Here is a 19529-nt window from a genome sequence, read left to right on the forward strand (position 1 = left end):
CCTATCTTCGCAAACGTTACACTTATTAAATCTTTCAGCTTCTAAGTAATATCTCACGTTTTTTTACATTGCCAAAAATCAACAGATGGACACCAACAGCTGCAAATTTGTGCTGCGCCAGATTGAGGCCAACAAAATGCAAAAGGTGCGTCAAAACTGGCAGATTGTCTCTTTCTTCAAAACGTGGACCATGGCTGACGGATAACCGCTGAACGACCTAACAGTGGCAGCTCTAAAAAGCTGCTGTTTCCATAGTTCTATGGTACAAATTGAGTGAAAAAAAAACACAAGAGTTCATACACTCCTATGCTTTTGCCAAGCAATATCTCGAGCTTCTAGACAGCATTATGAAAGACACAGACGAAGTGGTCAATGACGACCCCTCATGAATTGAAACCCATGAAGGTCAAAAAGCAACCACAAATGCCACTCCGACTGGCTCTCACTCTGGTGACGCATAAAATGCATCATCCAAATGTGGTTGATGCCAATGTCCCCTGACTAGCTACCATGCCGGTGGCACGTAAAAAGCACCATCTAAATGTGGTCAATGCCAGGTCTTCCTGACTGGCTCCAATCCCGGTAGCAAGTAAAAAGCTCCAGCCGAACATGGCCAATGCCAGTACCCCCTGACTGGCTCCCGTGCTGGTGGCATGTAAAAAGCTCTATCCGAACATGATTGACGCCAGGACTGCCTGACTGGCCCCTGTGCCAGTGACACGTAAAAACCACCATCCGAACATGGCCAATGCCAGTACCCCTTGACCGGCTCCTGTGTCGGTGGCATGTAAAAACCACCATCCGAACATGGCCAATGCTAGTACCCCTTGACCGGCTCCTGTGTCGGTGGCATGTAAAAACCACCATCCGAACATGGCCAATGCTAGTACCCGCTGACCGGCTCCTGTGTCGGTGGCATGTAAAAACCACCATCCGAACATGGCCAATGCTAGTACCCGAACATGGCCAATGCTAGTACCTGTGTCGGTGGCATGTAAAAATCTCTATCCAAACGTGACCGATGCCAGGCCCGCCTGACTGGCTCCTGTGCCAGTGTAAGAAAGGAAGAGAAATGGAAACTGACCACTGGTCACATGACAGCTGCAAACAGAGGGGAAAGACAGCATGAAAGAGGGAGGGAAAGTGACAGAGAGAAAAAAAGGGGGGGGCAAGAGATGAAGGGCGAAGAGAGCAAAGTGAAAGGCTAGGAATAGAAAGGGAGAAAGTGGAAAGGCTAGAATAGATGTGAGAGGGTGAGAGAAAGAAAAGGGGAAAAAATAAAGGTAAGAGAGAGAGAGAGAGAGAGAGAGAGAGAGAGAGTCACATGGGTACAAAGAAAAACTTACTTGTTAATACAAATCCGATGTGCGTTGCATTGCATTACTTAATAAACGACATAACTTATACTGTGTAAAACGAGACGAGAGATAGACAGAGAAGGACCTTAATTATTCATCAGTTATCAAAAGTGGATGAAAATAAGTACGTGTTTGAGTGTTGAGATTGACGTAATTGATGTATCCACTCCCTTGAAATTGTTGGCATTGTAATAGAGCCTGAAACCAGATTTAGCACACACACACACACACCTCCTCCTCCTCCTCCTCTTGTTCAAGGATGAGCTTGAACCTGTTTTCATATTCCCATGGCCAACTACTACCATCACTGTCACTACAACTACAAACACAACCACCACCACCAACAACAACAACACTACTTCAAACGTAACCCACAGTCACCAATAAGACTACTACTGGATCTATTTTAAAACGGGGGCCACAGTTTTCATTAATGTTTTACGTAGTGTTTTTGGTACCGAAAGACTTTCAAACTTCGTATACTTATCTATTTTGTGTTATAGAACAGAAAAATATTTTTGTATTCGAATTTATTTCATGTAAAAAATTGTCTTATTTCGATAATTTCAACCAATCACTGACAAGTATTCAGTTGTTTATATTTACTCCTTTGGCTGATTAAGCGGTGTATAGCGTATTTAATCTCCATAACTTCTGACAGTGTTCGTTTTCCTTCGTTAAATTTGCTTTTTTTCATTTTAAATTTGCTTTTTTCATTTTCTTTTTTTTTGCTTCGTTTTATTTGCTTTTTTCATTTTAAATTTGCTTTTTTCATTTTCTTTTTTTTTTTCTTCGTTTTATTTGCTTTTTTCTTTTTAAATTTGCTGTTTTACCCTAACCCTAACCCTAACCCTAACCCTAGGGTTAGGGTTAGCCTATAATAGAAAGGTTTATTAGCTACTGCCAATATGCTTCAGCCATTTTTTGACAAGGAAATAATAATTTTATCACCGATAGAATTGTTTCAGAATCGTTTGTTTATGTAGTCGGCACTTAATGTATATCGGCTGAATGGACGTCAGTGATTGGTTGAAATTACAGAAATACGACAACTTTAACATGGAATAACTTAGGGATTTCTTTTTTTTTTTTAAGAAGACTAAGAGAAAAATATGTTTTATATGACACATTCTACCAGTGTTCCAAGTTTCAAAGTGTTTCGTTAAGAAAATACTGTGGCCCCCGTTTTAAAAAAGATCCCTACTACTACAACTACTACCGCCACCGCCGCCACCGCCGCCGCCGCCGCCGCCGTCACCACCACCACCACCACTAACACCATCACCACCAACACCAGCACCACCACCAGCAGCACCACCACCAGCACCACCACCAGCACCACTACCACCAGCACAGCACCACTACCAGCACCAGCACCACCACTACCACCACCACCACCACGACGACGACCACCACCACCATAATTACTACTACGCTATTGCAATTACCTCTACTACCACCACAGTTATTCATTATCTGCCAAATCAGATTGGAGCCTGGTGTAGCCATCTGGTTTCACCAGTCCTCAGTCAAATCGTCCAACCCATGCTAGCATGGAAAGCGGACGTTAAACGGCGATGACGATGATGATGATTAACAACTGCTACAATTACGATTATCATCACTTCTACTGGATTTGGTTAAAAAGAGACGATGAACAATGGCTAGATGAATATTGAGCTACGTTTAATAACCAGTTGATCTAGCAAACGGGATCTCATATCAGTGAGGTGGGGTGTGTGGGGTGGGTGTGCATTGAAGAGGTAGGCCACGGAATGGTGTGCATTCTCTCCTGATGACCCCATACACTTGCTGGCTTCCGGTATTTGGAGTTCTCGACTGGTATCACTTGCACGTGCAAGTTGTTTGCAAAACATCTACTACACAGGAGTGGCTGTGTGGTAAGTAGCTTGCTTACCAACCACATGGTCCCGGGTTCAGTCCCACTGTGTGGCACCTTGAGCAAATGTCTTCTACTATAGCCTCGGGCCAACCAAAGCCTTGTGAGTGGATTTGGTAGACGGAAACTGAAAGAAGCCCGTCGTATATGTATATATGTATATATATATATATATATATATATATATATATATATATATATATATATATATATATATATAATACTCATTTATTATTTGTTTTATATATATATATATAATTTATATATAATTTAATAATAAGGGTAGAAATTGATATTAATCAATTAAAACCAGTGGTCTAGCATATTTAAAAAAATCCGAAGATTAAAATTATATTACATACAAAAATAAGAGGAATGACCAGCAAAAGTGGACTCCTATATGCTAGAAATAGATGCCGAATCACCTAACCACGAAGAATATGTTCTCAGTAAGACCTGTTGAGGCAAGTGAAATCACAATCAAAATCAAATTCGGTGATGTGGCCAATGACAGCACTGCCTGACTTGGCATCCATGCCAGTGGAACATTAAAAGCACCATTTGAATGTGATCGTTACCAGGGCTGCTGACTGGCTTCCGTGCCGGTGGCACATAAAAAGCACCATTCGAGCGTTATCGTTACCAGCATCACCTTACTGACACTTGTGTGCCGCAGGCATGTAAAAGCACCCACTACACTCTCGGAGTGGTTGGTGTTAGGAAGGGTATCCAGCTGTAGAAACTCTGCCAGATCGGATTGGAGCCTGGTGCAGCCATCTGGCTCGCCAGTCCTCAGTCAAACCGTCCAACCCATGCCAGCATGGAAAGCAGACGTTAAACCATGATGATGATGTGAATAAATAAGCATTGTATTTGACAGAGTGATCTCAATAATAAAGGGTTAAACTTGTCTGCTTTCTCTTGGTTTTCAAGTAAGAAATTGGTTGTTTGTTGCTATGTAGAGAGATTCAGGAACAGCTGTGTGGTTAAGAAACTTGTTTTGCAGCCACGTGATTTTGGGGTTCAATCTCACTACATGACAATTTCGACGAGTGTCTTCTGCTATGGTCCCAGGTTGACTAATGCCTTGTGAGTTAGTTTAGTATGTGGAAACGGTGTGGAAACTGTGTGGAAACTTGTTATATACATATATATGTGTGTGTGTGTACATGCTTGTGTGCACGTGTGCATGTGTGTGTGTGTGTATATGCGTGTATTTGTGTTTCTCTTGCCTATCTACTGCTTGACAACTTGTGTTCATTTGTTTAAGTCTCTGCGATTTAGTGTTCAGTAAATGAAACTGAAAGAATAAGAACTAGCTTTAAGAATGTATGTACTGTGTGGTACTGTGTTTGAATGGTTCAACAAAATTCTCCAAGGTGGTGCCCCAGCATGGCCACAGTTCAATGCTTTAAATAAGTAAAAGATAAAAGATACAACTGACATTTGATTTACAGTTAATTATCTGCCTCTTGAAATTTGAAATTAGGTGAATCAGCTGATGTTAGATAAATCAGTTTAGATTTGCAGAGAGAATAACTAGGGAACTTGTTTTTGTGAATGTTTTTTTGTTATTTTAGAGTCATCATCATCATTATCATTATCATCATTGTTTAACGTCTGCCTTCCATGCTGGCATGGGCGGGATGGTTTGACAAAAGCCGGCCAGGCAGAAGCCTGCACCAGACTTCTGTAACTGTTTTGGCAGGATTTTTACAGCTGGATGTCCTTCCAAATGCCAACCACTCTGCAGAGAGGAATTAGTGCTTTTTATGTGGCACAAATACAAGCGAGGTCAGTTTTGGTAAGGTTTTTACAGCTGGATGCCCTTCCAAACACCAACCACTTTACAGTGTGGACTGGGTGCTTTTAAGTGGCACCTGCACTGAAAGGATCACCGAGTACTTGTAAGGACAAAATAGTATTCTTTCCACCCATTTTATGTTTTGAGTTCAAATACCATTAAGATCAACTTTTTCTTTTATTTTCTTGGAATTGATGAATTAAAGCAGCAGTGAGGTGCTTGGGTTGATGTAAGACTTGTTATAGTATCAAATAAAATGTATTTAATTACATTTTACATACGGAGTTCAAACCCAGCTGAAGCCGCCTTTGTCTTTCATCCTTCTGGGGTCAATGAAATAAAGTACCACTCAAGTACTAGGGTTGATATAATTATCTAACCTGTACCCCAAAATTTCAGGCCCTGTGCCCATAACAGGGACAATTATTATTATTTGATAGAATCATTAAAGAGTTAGCCATAATGTCTTGTAATGTCAATTTTGCCTTTAATCCTTTCTGGCACCATTAAAGTACCAATTAGGGTCAATATAATTGACTGCTCTTCTCCCCACCAAGTTTCTGGTCTTGTACCTGTGTTAGGAAGGCTTATTAGTTTAGAAGGTCAGCCTGTTGTCTTTGATGGGTTAGCTATCACTGCAATGCACCCTTCTGTATTTAGGATTTTAAGTTGAGGGAGATTTGGCAGGTATTACTAGCAGGTCAAGTGCTCATGAGGAAACTTCTTTGGATGCATTGGTTCCTGTCAAACCATCCGATCCATGCCAGCATGGAAAAAAACGCTGAATCAGTGGTTCCCAAAGTGGGTGGTATCCTGGGAGCAGCCAAAGGAAAGTGGGGGTGATAATGGGGTAGCTATTCATGTAAAAACAACAAAATAATGGGTTCATTAGGTTAAGTTTTATTTGTTAAATACAGTTGCTTTGAATTTGCTTCAGAAAGAGGTCTATATTTGTGATGGTTTAGTTGGGGTGGGGGTGCTAGGAATGTGGCCTGGGTGTCAACGGGGCGGCAGTCTGAAAAAGTTTGGGAGCCAATGTGCTAAATGATGGTGGTGAGGATGATAATGATAATGACTAGTCAGGTATAGCAATGACCCCAGTGAAGACAATAGCAAAATCTCAGTATATTTACTTGATCTAACAGAAATGGAAGTCAAATGTTCCTCAAACTACATCACTGCCTTCTTTTCAAAAAGAACACATTAGATAACAATAGTCCTGACATATGTTGAGGTGGTCAAGGCTGGAGTGATTGTGATCATATGTCTGAATAACTTGAGTAGGACTGGGACTTAAACAAACAACTGCAACAACAAAATAACAGCAGCAACAACAACAACAACATGAACAGTGGCTGCAGGATTGACAACAACAGTGGTGGTGGTAGCAGTGATCTGAAGTCAAATTCTGCAGAAGTTGATTCTATTATTTTCTGTCAGAGCATGAGTAGTCAACTGGTAGAATTGTTACAGCATGGCAATGCAGTTAAAAAATCACTCTGCAACAATCTGGTTTCAGATTTGGTCCTACCACACAGCATCTTAGGTTGATCTGTCATAGTTTCAAATCAATCATTAATCCTTTTGTCACCATATTTCTGTTGAGATGTTCTGTGTTTCTTTCAATTAATTTTAAATATAACAAAGAATTTAGTAAAACAACTTAGTTATCATTAAGCTAGTGTCAGGAACATAAATTGTGACTAAGGTCTGGTGGAAAATTTTAATTCAGAACTAATGAAAACAGGACATTTGTTCTACAGAGCCAGAGGCAGTTTCAGCTGGGTTGGTATCAAAAAGGTTAAGAATTGTTTCTCTATTACATATTTTAACCCTTTCGTCACCTTATTTCTGTTGAGATGTTCTGTGTTTCTTTCAATTAATTTTAAATATAACAAAGAATTTAGTAAAACAACTTAGTTATCATTAAGCTAGTGTTAGGAACATAAATTGTGACTAAGGTCTGGTGGAAAATTTTAATTCAGAACTAATGAAATCAAGACATTTGTACTATAGAGCCAGAGGTGGTTTCAGCTGGGTTGGTACCAAAAAGGTTAAATGTGAAGGACACAATTCAGACTAATATTTTGAAGTTCTGTACAGCATGAGGCAATCTTGTGACAATTCTCTATTGAAACTATTTCACTCAAACTTCACTTTTTCCGTTGCTTTTATTTTCTTTTACTTGTTTCAGTAATTTTTGACTGTGACCGTGCTGGGGCAACTGCCTCGAAGGGTTTTAGTTGAACAAATCAACACTAGGGCTTATGACTGAAACAAGTAAAAGAATAAAAGAATATATATAAATATATTCATATATATATATATATACATATATATATATATATATATATATATATATATATAATAATATATTAGGGATAAAATCCAAAATTACAGGTAAAAACTCAATTAAAATCAATTTATTAAAACTTAAAATTAAATTAAGCTTCACAGTATAAAATATATTAATATATAGTATTAGGGAAAAGAACCAAGGTTTAAGAACTCATCGATGAAAAACCACTATCACATATAGAAAAAATTTATAATTAAAAGTACAATAAATAAGTATAATATAAATGCAAAGTAAATATCATAAGATCAAGATAATATATATATATATATACACACACACAACAGGCTTCTTTCAGTTTCCACCTATCAAATCCACATACAAGGCTTTAGTCAGCCTGAGGTTATAGTAGAAGATATCCTAGATACCACGCAGTGGAATTGAACCCAGGACCATGTGGTTGGGAAGCAAGTTTCTTACCACACAGCCATGCTTATGCTAACACTATTAACGGAATCACATCTTATTTGCACCTCATCACTATATAATATTGCTTACAAATTTTAGTACAAGGCCAGGCCAGCAATTTTGTGGGGAGTGAACAAGTTAATTACATTGACCCCAATGCTCAACTGGTACTTATTTTTAATGCCCCCAAAAGAATGAAGGACAAAATCAACCTTGGCAGTATTTGAACTCAGAATGTAAAGATAGACAAAATGCTGCTTGGCATTTTTGCCCAACAAGCTTAGCAATTCTGCCAGCTCACTGCCTTTCATCTCTATATAATATTGGTTTCAAATTTTAGCACTAGGCCAGCAATATATAGGGGTTCAGGTAAGTCAATTACATGGACCTCAGTGCTCAACTGGTATGTATTTTAATGACACTGAAATGATGAAAGATGAAGTCGACCTTGGCAGAATTTGAACTCAGACCATTTGAACTCAGATGGATGAAATACTGTTAAGCAATTTTGCCTGACATGCTAATGGTTCTGTTAATTTGCTGCCTTTCATCTCTGTATAATTATTAGCTGATATAAATGTTGGTTGATTGATTTTTTCAGTCATGCTTTACATTGTATAGAGTGAGGAGAGAGAGAGAGAGAGAGTAAAAGAGAGATACAGAGAGAAATAATAGAAGAGGTGCAGGATGAGTGCATGCTCTGGGTTTGGTGGCAGGCAATGAATAAAGGACAACTAAACATGGGGAGAGAGAAAGAATCATAGAGAACAGGAAGGAAGAGGGGGAGTAAATGACGTAGTGGTAAGGGAGTGAATTTTACGAAATGAGAAATTTGTTTTATTTAATTTTATTGTAAGGTAATACATATTTGTTTTTTGAAAATTAAATATTCATAGGAGTGGCTGTGTGGTAAGTAGCTTGCTTACCAACCACATGGCTCCGAGTTCAGTCCCACTGCGTGGCACCTTGGGCAAGTGTCTTCTACTATAGCCTCGGGCTGACCAAAGCCTTGTGAGTGGATTTGGTAGGGGGAAACTGAAAGAAGCCTGTCGTATATATGTATATATATATATATATATATATATGTATGTGTGTGTGTATGTTTGTGTGTCTGTGTTTGTCCCCCCAACATCGCTTGACAACCGATGCTGGTGTGTTTATGTCCTTGTAACTTAGCGGTTCAGCAAAAGAGACCGATAGAATAAGTACTAGGCTTCCAAAGAATAAGTCCTGGGGTCGATTTGCTCGACTAAAGGCGGTGCTCCAGCATGGCCGCAGTCAAATGACTGAAACAAGTAAAGGAGTATAGATGCATATGTGGCTGTGTGGTAAAAAGTTTGTTTTCCAACCATAAGATTCTGGGTTTGGTCCCATTGTATTATGCTGTGAAAACTTTGGAAAAGACACAAAAGAAAGACAATTTTATTCTTTCTAATAGATTTGCAAGATCTTTTTTTACCAAGGAAAAAATCTCTTTATTGAAAAGTAATGGATTGAAATTTTGTATAAAATTGTAAAGATTAATGGCTTAAACATTTTTTTAAATGAAATATTATCAGGCGGATATGTTGTATGGTTAACCAGATATAATATTAATGAAATTAATCAAGTTTAGTATTTTTCTTTGTAAAATGTAAATAACATTTTCGAATGACAATACTCACTATTAATGTTAAAATAATGAAAATCACAAATATTACTAAATATATATCCAGCATGAAATATTGATAAAGTGGCATAGTTTGACAAGAAGATCTTAAATAATCTCCGCCGTATTTTATTACGTGGTCTATATACCTTGCACCTTTAGCTGCTGGATGTTCTGGTTGTGACCGATATATTTCACTTGCAATTTTTATTTTAGCTTTATATTTTGGATTCTCAATCAGTTCATTTATATTTGATACAAGTTCGTCTTTGCTGTAATTAAACAAATCCATTGATATACCGTATCCCTTGATTTGTATTCGATGTCCATTATGATATTGTTCGGCAAATACTGGGAATCCCAACATTGGAACTCCATGATAAAGAGCCTCAAATTGACCATTGTTTCCACAATGTGTAATGAAGAGTTTTGTTTTTGGATGACCCAAAAGATCATTTTGTGGCAACCATTTTGTGACAAAGATGTTCGGTGCTAACTGTTTTGAATCTGGTCGTTTCCAAATGACACTATATTTTATATCTTGAAATGCTAGTTCCATCTTTGCAATGACTTTCTTTGGTAACTCCTCCACGAAACTTCCAAATGAAACAACAATAATCCCATGATTAGATTCATCGGCAAATTTACGTAAGTCCCCTTTCAATGCAGATGCTGGTCTGGTTGATATTCCACCGATGGATATGACATTAGGAAGTGTTGGAAATGGATAGTCCAGTACTGTATCTGTCTCAATCAGATATAAATCAGCTTGTTGCATCAAACTCGTAAAAGTTATATCAGGCTTTTCTGGAGCATATGTTTTAACACTTTTCAGTGGAGCTCCATTTAGTCGTTTGAAATACGTAGACATCGTTACGAAACTGTTTTCAAGTCTGTCATAGAAATTCATTTGATCTGAATTAATAAGTGCCTGGTGAGGAAATGTTGATGGCAGCCAGGGTGTTCGACTGATGGCACAATGTTCAAAATTAAGTCCTTGAAATACATATGGAATAGATAATCTGTATGGTATGATAGCTAGACAGTTACTCATAAACACATAATCTACCACTGCGATTGTTGCATTTATAGCTTTCAGTGATTGAAACCAGTCTTCATCAAGTAATAAGTTATCACAAATAGCGTCCATCGTTTCTTGAAGCTGCTTAAATGTTATATTTGAATTCTTATAAAGTAGCTGCATTCCCATTTCTATAAATGTGAGAAGGTTTGGATCATTTTTCATGTGCATAATTTTTACTCCTTTGTATGTCTTAAAATGCTCAACAAGGTCTTCGGTAATGGGCAAGTAACTTGTATGAGAAAGTTTGCTCAGTTCTCTGCCCATAGAAGCCAAAGACTGTACATGACTAAAAAGTGGCCATGACAGTAGAAGTATGTTGTCAGCCTCAGCAACTTCATTCTTATTCAAAAATGCCAAAAGTAGTATACTGCTAAATAGAATTTTCCACATCATAGTCATTTTGCAGCTTCTTCAAATACCTGAAGGTATTAATAAAACATAATAATTATTACTATAAATCATTGAAAAAAAACAACCCACAACAATGTAAATAAATGAGAAAGGGACAAACCCATTTCAATACTTTAGTCATACAAGAGCTTAATCCTGAATGGAGGAGATCGCAAAGTCATTCTGCTATGATAGAAAGGTGAAGATCAAGAAATGCTGCAGCATGCATTGATTGATAGCATTATCATAAATAGCTATTATCATTATTATCTTTATTAAGCAAGGCCGTTAGAGCTTCAGAAAAACTGCCTTGCAGTATTTCTTCCAGCTGTTTACACTTTGAGTTCAAATTCTGCCATTGTCCAGCTCTTTACATTCTGAGCTCAAATGCTGCCAACGCCAACTTTGCCATTCAATAATTTTGGGGTTGATAAAACAAACACCTACTGAGCTCTAGGGTCCATATAATCGTCTTCCCACTCCACTAAAAATTGCTGGCCTTGTGCCAAAATTAGAATTATTTCCTCTGCCTTAGTGAAGGCAGAGGTATTGTTTCCAGTCATGTTTGTCTGTTTGTCCGTGGACAAGATATTTCAAGAACCGCTGGATGGATTCAGATGAAACTTTCAGGGATGTTTGGCCTCATGACTAGCACGAACTGATTAGATTTTGGGATCGACCTGGTACCAGACAAGGATTCTGAATTATTTTTCCAGTGTTTTTACTTAATTTTTAAGGGATGTCGGGTTCATTTTTATTATTCTTGTTTGTGAGAACAGTCGAGTTTATTTCAGATATTCTCATTTTAAAAATCCTCTCCAGCTAATCGATGAGAGGACATTGGTGTTGCCGTGGCAGAGGTTTGCTCTCTGTGAGTGCTTTTGTTATTATTGTTATTATTATTATCATTATTATTATTATTATTATTATTATTATTATTATTATTATTATTCAGGCGGTGAGCAGATAGAATCATTTGTGTATTGGACAAAATGCTTAGCAGCATTTCTTCCGGCTCTTGAGTTTTTCAATTTACAGTTACTTTCAAATATATTTTTTCATAAGAAATGGGTGCTACTTTGGCGTGTGATCTACAAGCGAGATTACTTTAGGTTACTTTTAAAATTATTTTGTACATACTTAGCATTGTAAATGTATTTTTTCAAAACCAGCTAAAGGAAATGTCCTCTTGGGGTTAGAAAATCGCAGTAGAGTCCACTCAAACAGACAGCCATGTTAAAGCAGAGCCGTCACATGACTTTTAGAGGCTCCCTGCAACTTTTTATTTTGAGGCCCCATCTCTTCAATCAAAATTCATAATCTACGCACCTTTTATTGATAGCTATATTTTACTTTATTCCATCTGAAATTCAATATTTTTCGTTATCCTAAAGAACGTCTTTAAAAGTACAAGTTAAATTTATTTAGGGTTGGAATTATCGTATTATTTCATGTTTAGGAAGGCCAACATTTAATAGGGTTGAATATTTATTCAATGGACTTACAAATATCAGAAGATAAGCATTTCAAAATAACAACTGTGAAGTATAGTTGTCTCGGCTTTTGTATGCGAAGAAGTTTATTCAAGAACACTAAAATACTAAAACATTTTCAGTCCAAAACAAAAGCAAACTATTTCAAACTATATATTTTTGAAAAATAGACGCGAATATTCTCAAAGACTTGATAACAGTCGAAAAAGACTTTTTTAAATTCTGTATTTCACTGTTAGCTGTTGCGATTGGATAGACAATACTACAATACAAACTGTAAAGTCAAAATACCAGAGATGCAAAATATGAAGAAATCACAAATTCAAGGGCAAAATAGTACCTTGCAAAATAAAATACCTCAATCACAAACTAGTTACAACTGAAGAATTGAGATGCTTGGTGACAGTGAGCAAACAATATTTGTATCACTATATATCACACACACAAACTTCTGTGTGTGTGAGTGTGTGTGTGTGTGTGTGTGTGTGTGTGTGTGTGTGCACGCCTTGTTTTTGATACAGAAAGGATTTTGTCTCCAGTTTTTATTGCCTTAGAAGGTTAAAGGCCCCTGTTCTGGGTACAAAGTGACCAGCTTTTCAACAACGTCAAATAACAATGCCAAATATATATATATATATATATATATATATATATATATATATATATATATGAGAGAGAGAGAGAGAGAGAGAGAGGGGGAGAGAGAGAGAGAAATGAAGAGAGAAACGCCAGTGTTTTAATGGTGGCAACTGATGAAGGATATGTTCTCTATGTGGCCTGTGTGTTTTTTGTACCTTGTTTAAATTTATTTACGGTACACCCTCGTATTTCTTTCCTAGTCTGGCTTGAAGTTTTCAGTTAACGTCTTAACCATAGTAAATAGATGGCTCATCTATGTAGTTTGATCTCAACATGAAGCCACTCAACCGCGGAGGCCCCGACCGCAGGGGTTGGAGGGGCTTAGCGACGATCCTAGTTAAAGTGGCTACGAATATTACTTGTCAGTACAACTACTGCGTTGAGCTCTTAAAGAGATTTTAGAACCAGCATTTTTGTTTCTTACCATTTTAATAATAAGAAAATCATGTAATAATTAAAATAAGCGCCTAGATCATCTACCAAAATAAATTTGCTCACGTAGATCACACGGAAAGTAACACTAACACAAAGTAAACTAAAAAGTAACCTAAAGTAATCTCCCTTTAAATTTGTAGACCAAACGACAAAGTAGCACGTTGCTTTTTTAAGAAATGTTGTGAATTTAGTGCTGGTTTCTTGTGAAAATGAAACTGCCTTCGAATCGTCGCATTGTAAAAATCTTTGGATTTATTTCAAAACGGGGGCACCAGTTTTCATTTATGTTTTATGTAGTGCTTTTGGTACCGAAAGACTTTCAAACTTCGTATACTTATCTATTTTGTGTTATAGAACAGAAAAAAAATTTTGTATTCGAATTTATTTCATGTAAAAAATTGTCTTATTTCGATAATTTCTACTAATCACTGACGTCTATTCAGTTGAAAACAGTTAGCGCTGTAACGGTGTATATCGTATTAATCCCCTAACCCTAAAACTAACCCTAACTCTAGAATCTGAACTCTAAAATTGTTACACACATAGATACGCACAGCGTAATTTATTATATAAACAATATATGCGTATAAATTACGATTAAACTGGATGAAATATGTCACAGGGAATAACATTTTTATGACCGCCAAGCAGTAACTCTATTGAGCTGAATAGACGTCCGTGATTGGTTGAAATTACAGAAATACGACAACTTTAACATGGAATAACTTGCGATGTACGTTTTTTTGTTAAGAAGACTAAGAGTAAAAGATGTTTTATATGACACATTCTACCAGTGTCCCAAGTTTCAAAGTGTTTCGTTAGTGTTTTGTTAAGAAAATACTGGTGCCCCCGTTTTGAAATAGATCCAAATCTTTAGCCAACATCTTACGGGTTTGTAGAAATTGAAAAGTAAAGAAAAAAGTAACCTAAAGTAATTTCCCTTGTACACCACAGGCCAAAGTATTATCAAGGAATGTTTCCTTTTTGCTTTTCACAATACTGGTGTAATTACTCCCAAAAATTCAACAATTAAAAAAGGAAAACCATTAATAATATCATTTAATACACATACTCGGGACATCCAATACTATTTTTGCAAGTCCCCGGATTATTTTGGCTTACAATTGCAGTTAGATATACCTAAGACCAACGATCGCCATTTCGTTAAAAACAATATGCGTTTTAAAGAAAACAATTGCAGCGTGGAAGGTGCTTATAAGCCATTTAAAATAACACACAAAAACCATCAGATTCACTTCAACATTTAAATTTAATTTGTCAAAATATTCTCGACGCTTTGAAACCGCGACCTGTTCACTGACAAAATTGATGCAGCACAATTTAACAAAAATTTATATATTGCAAGTTATTTCATGTTAAAGTTGTCGTATTTCTGTAATTTCAACCAATCACTGACGTCTATTCAGCTGAATACAGTTACTGCTGTTTTTGTAAACAATAATTTTTGCCGGTATCAAGATCGTTATTCCCTAAGGTTAGGGTTAGGGTTATGAGTTAGGTTATGGCAAAAATAATCATAACCCTAACCCTAACTCTAAAACTCGAACCCTAACCCTAAAACCAAAACCAGTACAAATGCACGAACGATGTTATAAATAACCATACCACGGATAGTTGTTGTTGACAAACTACGGCACTAATTTTATTCAAGGGAAAAGATCCCATGACACCGTTAGAACATGTTGTTTACATTCCACGGCAGTAATCGTTTTCACCTCAATAGTGATTGGTTGAAATTACCAAAATACGACAATTTTTTACATGAAATAACTTCGAATACAAAAATTTTTATCTGTTCTATAACACAAAATATACAAGTATACGAAGTTTGAAAGTGTTTCGGTACCAAAAACACTACATAAAACATAGATGAAAAGTGGTGCCTGTCAATTCAGAAAGATCCCCATCTGGTCTCTTACCATCACTTCTGGATAATTCCGCCGGCTCCAGAACTGAGGAGATATTAGCCTGAGCTATGGCCCCCTTTAATGATCAGGTTTAGCTTGGTGTGACGAACGAAACGACTGGCATTTAGGCGACATGGTAAACCTTGAAGGCCTGTAGAGGCCTGGGGCCTATCACAGCGACATCTCAATCCCCCACAGACATCGGCTCCCACTCTGAGTGCAATGAAGATGCAGAGCTCATCCAGATTGAGCTGACTATCAATATTGGCCACAGGCAGGGCATCAACCCAGTTCCCCGAGAATGTCACTCTTGGGGAACGTAACACTTTCAAAACTGATCAGATTAATTAACCGAAAAGTAACTCAAAGTAAAGAAAAATTACCAGTCAAAACTCACAAGCAACAGTTCTGTCAGATTTAGGTTTTAAGAGGTTAAAATAGATTTACTTTATACTTACAAAGAGGTGAAGAAAAAGATGCGTTACGTTCAGCTTATACTTCAGAATGTTCACATTCTTCTGAGCCGCCAAAATATAAACGAAAGAAGTTCGTTGATAGAGTGATATTTAATGTTAATTAACCCTTGCAGTTGTAACTCTATCGCTGTTTAATTCATCCATTTATAAACAACAACAGCTACAAAACATGACAGTAATAAATATAAGGTTGTTGAGGCACGAACACAAACTGTGATAAATAACAATATACAAAAAAATTTCTAAAACAGTTTGAAGATATAACATTAAAATAGACTCGTTGATAGTGTTATCAGTAGATAAAATATTTGTGACATCTTAGGAATACAAATAGCATTAATGGTAGGATTACATAGCATGAATATGTATAAACCAGTGAGCATTGTACATTTAGTGAGGGTATATTTAGGCTTATCATAATTTCTTAGACATCAAATCGGGACAACCTTCAAATTGTATGTAAATTGGAATTTCCCTTCGTTTTTTTTTTCACGACTTTAACCGGGAAAATTAAAATGAAGAATGAGAAGTACTATATTTATTCTCTAAAAATGCGTATTACAAATGTTTCAAAATGTGGAATGTTATAACATTGAAGATATATTGTGCAACATAATTTGAACAACCAAACTTAACTTACAGTTAGATTATCCCCCTTTACCAAACAATGAAAAGTACGGTACGTTTCTTGCTTATGTTTGTTTCGTCAAAGATTAACTCTTGGTTAAAGAGCTATTATTTGTAAGGCAATTAGAAATAGATACAGCCAGTATTTCGTTTTTGAGTAGTAGAAGGAACACTTTCGATGATAGTTTGTCACCGCTGCTTCACCAGTTTATTGACAATACCCAGTGTTTTCACTCGTTACAAATAACTTAAGTGATAGACTTAAATCCACTAGCGTAGCTGGGGTGTGGGTGGGGGTGGGGCGGTAGGGTGGCACTTTTAAAGAGGCACAACTTTTGGCAACCCCGCTCGAAATTACCAAAGCATCATTTCTGTAAAGGCCAAAGCTAGTTGAAAGGAATTTATTAAGTAAATCCGGGACGAAAAAACCAGTGTAGTGACGTCATATTGGCGCCAAAAGGCAGGCGCCATTACTGAATCCTTAACCACGCATGCGTGGGTTTCAACATCCAAGCGTTCCCGCTATTATTCGGTCCCTTACCAAGGCAGACAGCGACCAAGCAAGACGTCTAAGCAAGCTCTCCCATTTGAGTGTGGTTGAACCAAGTTGTCTCTATAACGACAACAGCACGAAGAACCGTACATCTACATTTCAGGCTACTCTAAAACCGGACAATTAGAAGCTGTTTTCCTTTTCCACCGAACAATAAATATTTGTTGTTGTTGATCAGTTTGGAGTTTCTGCGTCAGTTCTCTTCCAATTTAATGTAGGAGAGTTAGGTGTATATCTAAAGATATATAACCCACTCTCCTAAACCAGTAAGGTCACACACAACTGTCGAATGCACCTAAGGCTATTTCGAAGGAGCTCTCTGTGTTAGAGTGCTTGGTCCAGGCCAATCCCTTCCTGAAGAATAGAGTTTTTCTGGAGTACATGATAATGCACATGTGTGCATTTCTAACCGCAGTGTGGGTTCTAGTAAAATCCAGTGCTCTATACAATAATTCTCTCCATATAGACGGATGGAAATCCCGTTTCATCTTTTTCTCAGCACCTACAAACCAGATGTGATACTTAATCACCTCCAGTAACGGAGAGCAGTCACCATATTTCCCATACTTTCTATCTCTAACGAGTACAGTTATTAGAGGATCGTCTGAAACCGAATGGTAAAATCGGTTGTAATGGCTCTATAATACTGTATACTTAGATTAATATACACACTCTACTGACAAATATACGAGTGCTTATTTTTTTCTGATTTATGGATTCTTTGGCAACTTACGCCCTTCCATATGTTGCAGAGTATTTTGCAATAGGCCACTTGAAGCTTGTGCCTTATAGCTGCTACCCCTGGCAGCACGCTCTTCATAGTCATCAAAACTCACCATAGATATATACGCATCTTTTTACCGCCATGGAATTATATTCACCTAGGATATAAAAAAAAATCCTAACTCCATATAACGAGATCTACACAAGGATGCTGCAAGAGAAGATGATAAACCTAGTCAGATGTATGAGATGGAAATTCTTTTTCTTCAGCCATATTAATCCACCCGCAGAGTCCGAACACTTGGATTCAAGAATTTCCCACCCAAGATCAAGGAGCTAAGGCCTTTGAAAATGACCTGTTGAAGTGATTCAACACATAGTATATGCTTTTCCCCTTTTCTTGCCATTTTCCCCATTTTGTTCTCCCCCATTCCCTATTCTTTATTCGTTTTCGACATGATACTTAAATCCGAAATGTCAAAACAATTCCCTTTCCTCTAAGTGCAGTCTTTCTTTTGCCTGTTTTTCTCTTATTTTCATTGTATGACTTACACACACATACACACTATTAAACAATATATTTTATTGTTGTTGTTTAGTCTCAAGGTAACGCTGATCAAGCTGACCTATGATAAACCGCAGTCCATCAGTAACCATATATCATTTATGCAGTTTCCAATGCCTCCAAAACGATAATAAAATTTCAACTCTGATGAAAACAAAATTATACTCTTGTACATGGTCACTAATTAATCTTTGTAATATATGTATGAAGACAATTGTATGAATATCAGAGAAGGCCAGGCGTTGTAAGGTTTATACCCTTATATCAACAGTGTACATGTCTACGCATATGATATGGCACTTCTTTCTTGATAACCTTTTGTACAAGAGACTCTTCCGAGATACTACGCATCGACGTATCATTATATACATATCAAACACGCAGGCACACGCACACACCTCCCCCACACACTTTAAATAGAGCCATTGAATCAAGGTTAGCATCAGAATATTTTGCTTCCTCTTCCCTCTGCCCCACAATGAGCACCTTCTTAGATTTTTTTCTACAATCTCCCCTAGCCATCCCCTCTTTAAACGGGGTGAAAAATGCGGTTGAAAAATTACAAATAAACTTGTAAGCAAAAGAGTTCTAGTTTTAAGATCATGAATACCGAGTAAATAATTTATATGTCAAAATTTGAAATGTTTCACACCAAATCATGTGACTGGGTCATTACACCAACAGCCCTCTTGCCTTGCCCATCCTCCTCTGTTTCACGAATGAACTCACTTCATTATCAAATATTTATATGAAGGCGGCGAGCTGGCAGAATCGTTAGCACCCCGGACAAAATGCTTAGCGGCACTTCGTCCGTCTTTACATTTTGAGTTCAAATGCTGCCGGGATTGACTTTGCCTTTCATCCTTTTGGGATCGACAAAATAAGTTCCAGTTGAATAGTTGGGTTCGATGTAATCGACTTAACCCCTCCTCCGAAACTGCTGGCCTTTGTGCCAAAATTTGAAATCATGATTTAAAATTTTTTTGTTTGTAAGCGCAGTTACCTTCGTTGACAGCGGGTTTAAACAAGCTGGCCAATAGAGGGCGTAAGCAACGTTAAGGTTCAGAGACCCAGCTCTTTCTCTTTTCTCGCCAAGACGTCGGACAGTAAAGACGTGATCTAGTCTCTCTCTCTCACACCAC

At 37.3% G+C, this 19529-nt stretch overlaps 2 protein-coding genes across 4 annotated transcripts in view; both read right to left on the reverse strand.

The window, feature by feature from the left end:
* Positions 1–16003, reverse strand: part of LOC149133392 (UDP-glucuronosyltransferase 2B20-like) — a 27565-nt gene extending 11562 nt beyond the window's left edge. Inside the window, exon 1 of one of the 3 annotated variants that reach the window (XM_089360318.1) lies at positions 15902–16003. The gene's annotated coding sequence lies outside the window, so the exon portion shown is untranslated. Of the gene's footprint in view, positions 1–1346; positions 1520–15901 lie in introns of those variants that run through there. The other 2 variants (XM_089360321.1, XM_089360319.1) reach the window with 2 other exon arrangements.
* On the reverse strand, positions 9277–16035 carry LOC106883698 (2-hydroxyacylsphingosine 1-beta-galactosyltransferase). The gene is made up of 2 exons (XM_052972002.2): positions 15902–16035; positions 9277–10977 (listed from the first exon to the last, which is right to left on the reverse strand). Exon 2 carries the CDS (start codon positions 10955–10957, stop codon positions 9428–9430), a length of 1530 nt encoding a protein of 509 aa, XP_052827962.2. The 5' UTR covers positions 10958–10977; positions 15902–16035; the 3' UTR covers positions 9277–9427.
* Positions 16036–19529: the final 3494 nt, after the last annotated feature.

The sequence above is a fragment of the Octopus bimaculoides genome, chromosome 11 (genome assembly GCF_046866305.1).
Source record: "Octopus bimaculoides isolate indiv1 chromosome 11, ASM4686630v1, whole genome shotgun sequence".
NCBI lineage: Eukaryota > Metazoa > Mollusca > Cephalopoda > Octopoda > Octopodidae > Octopus > Octopus bimaculoides.

Coding starts and splice junctions, on each gene's coding strand:
- LOC106883698 (XM_052972002.2), bottom strand. CDS start 10,957: ATGACTATGATGTGGAAAATTCTATTTAGCAGTATACTACTTTTGGCA.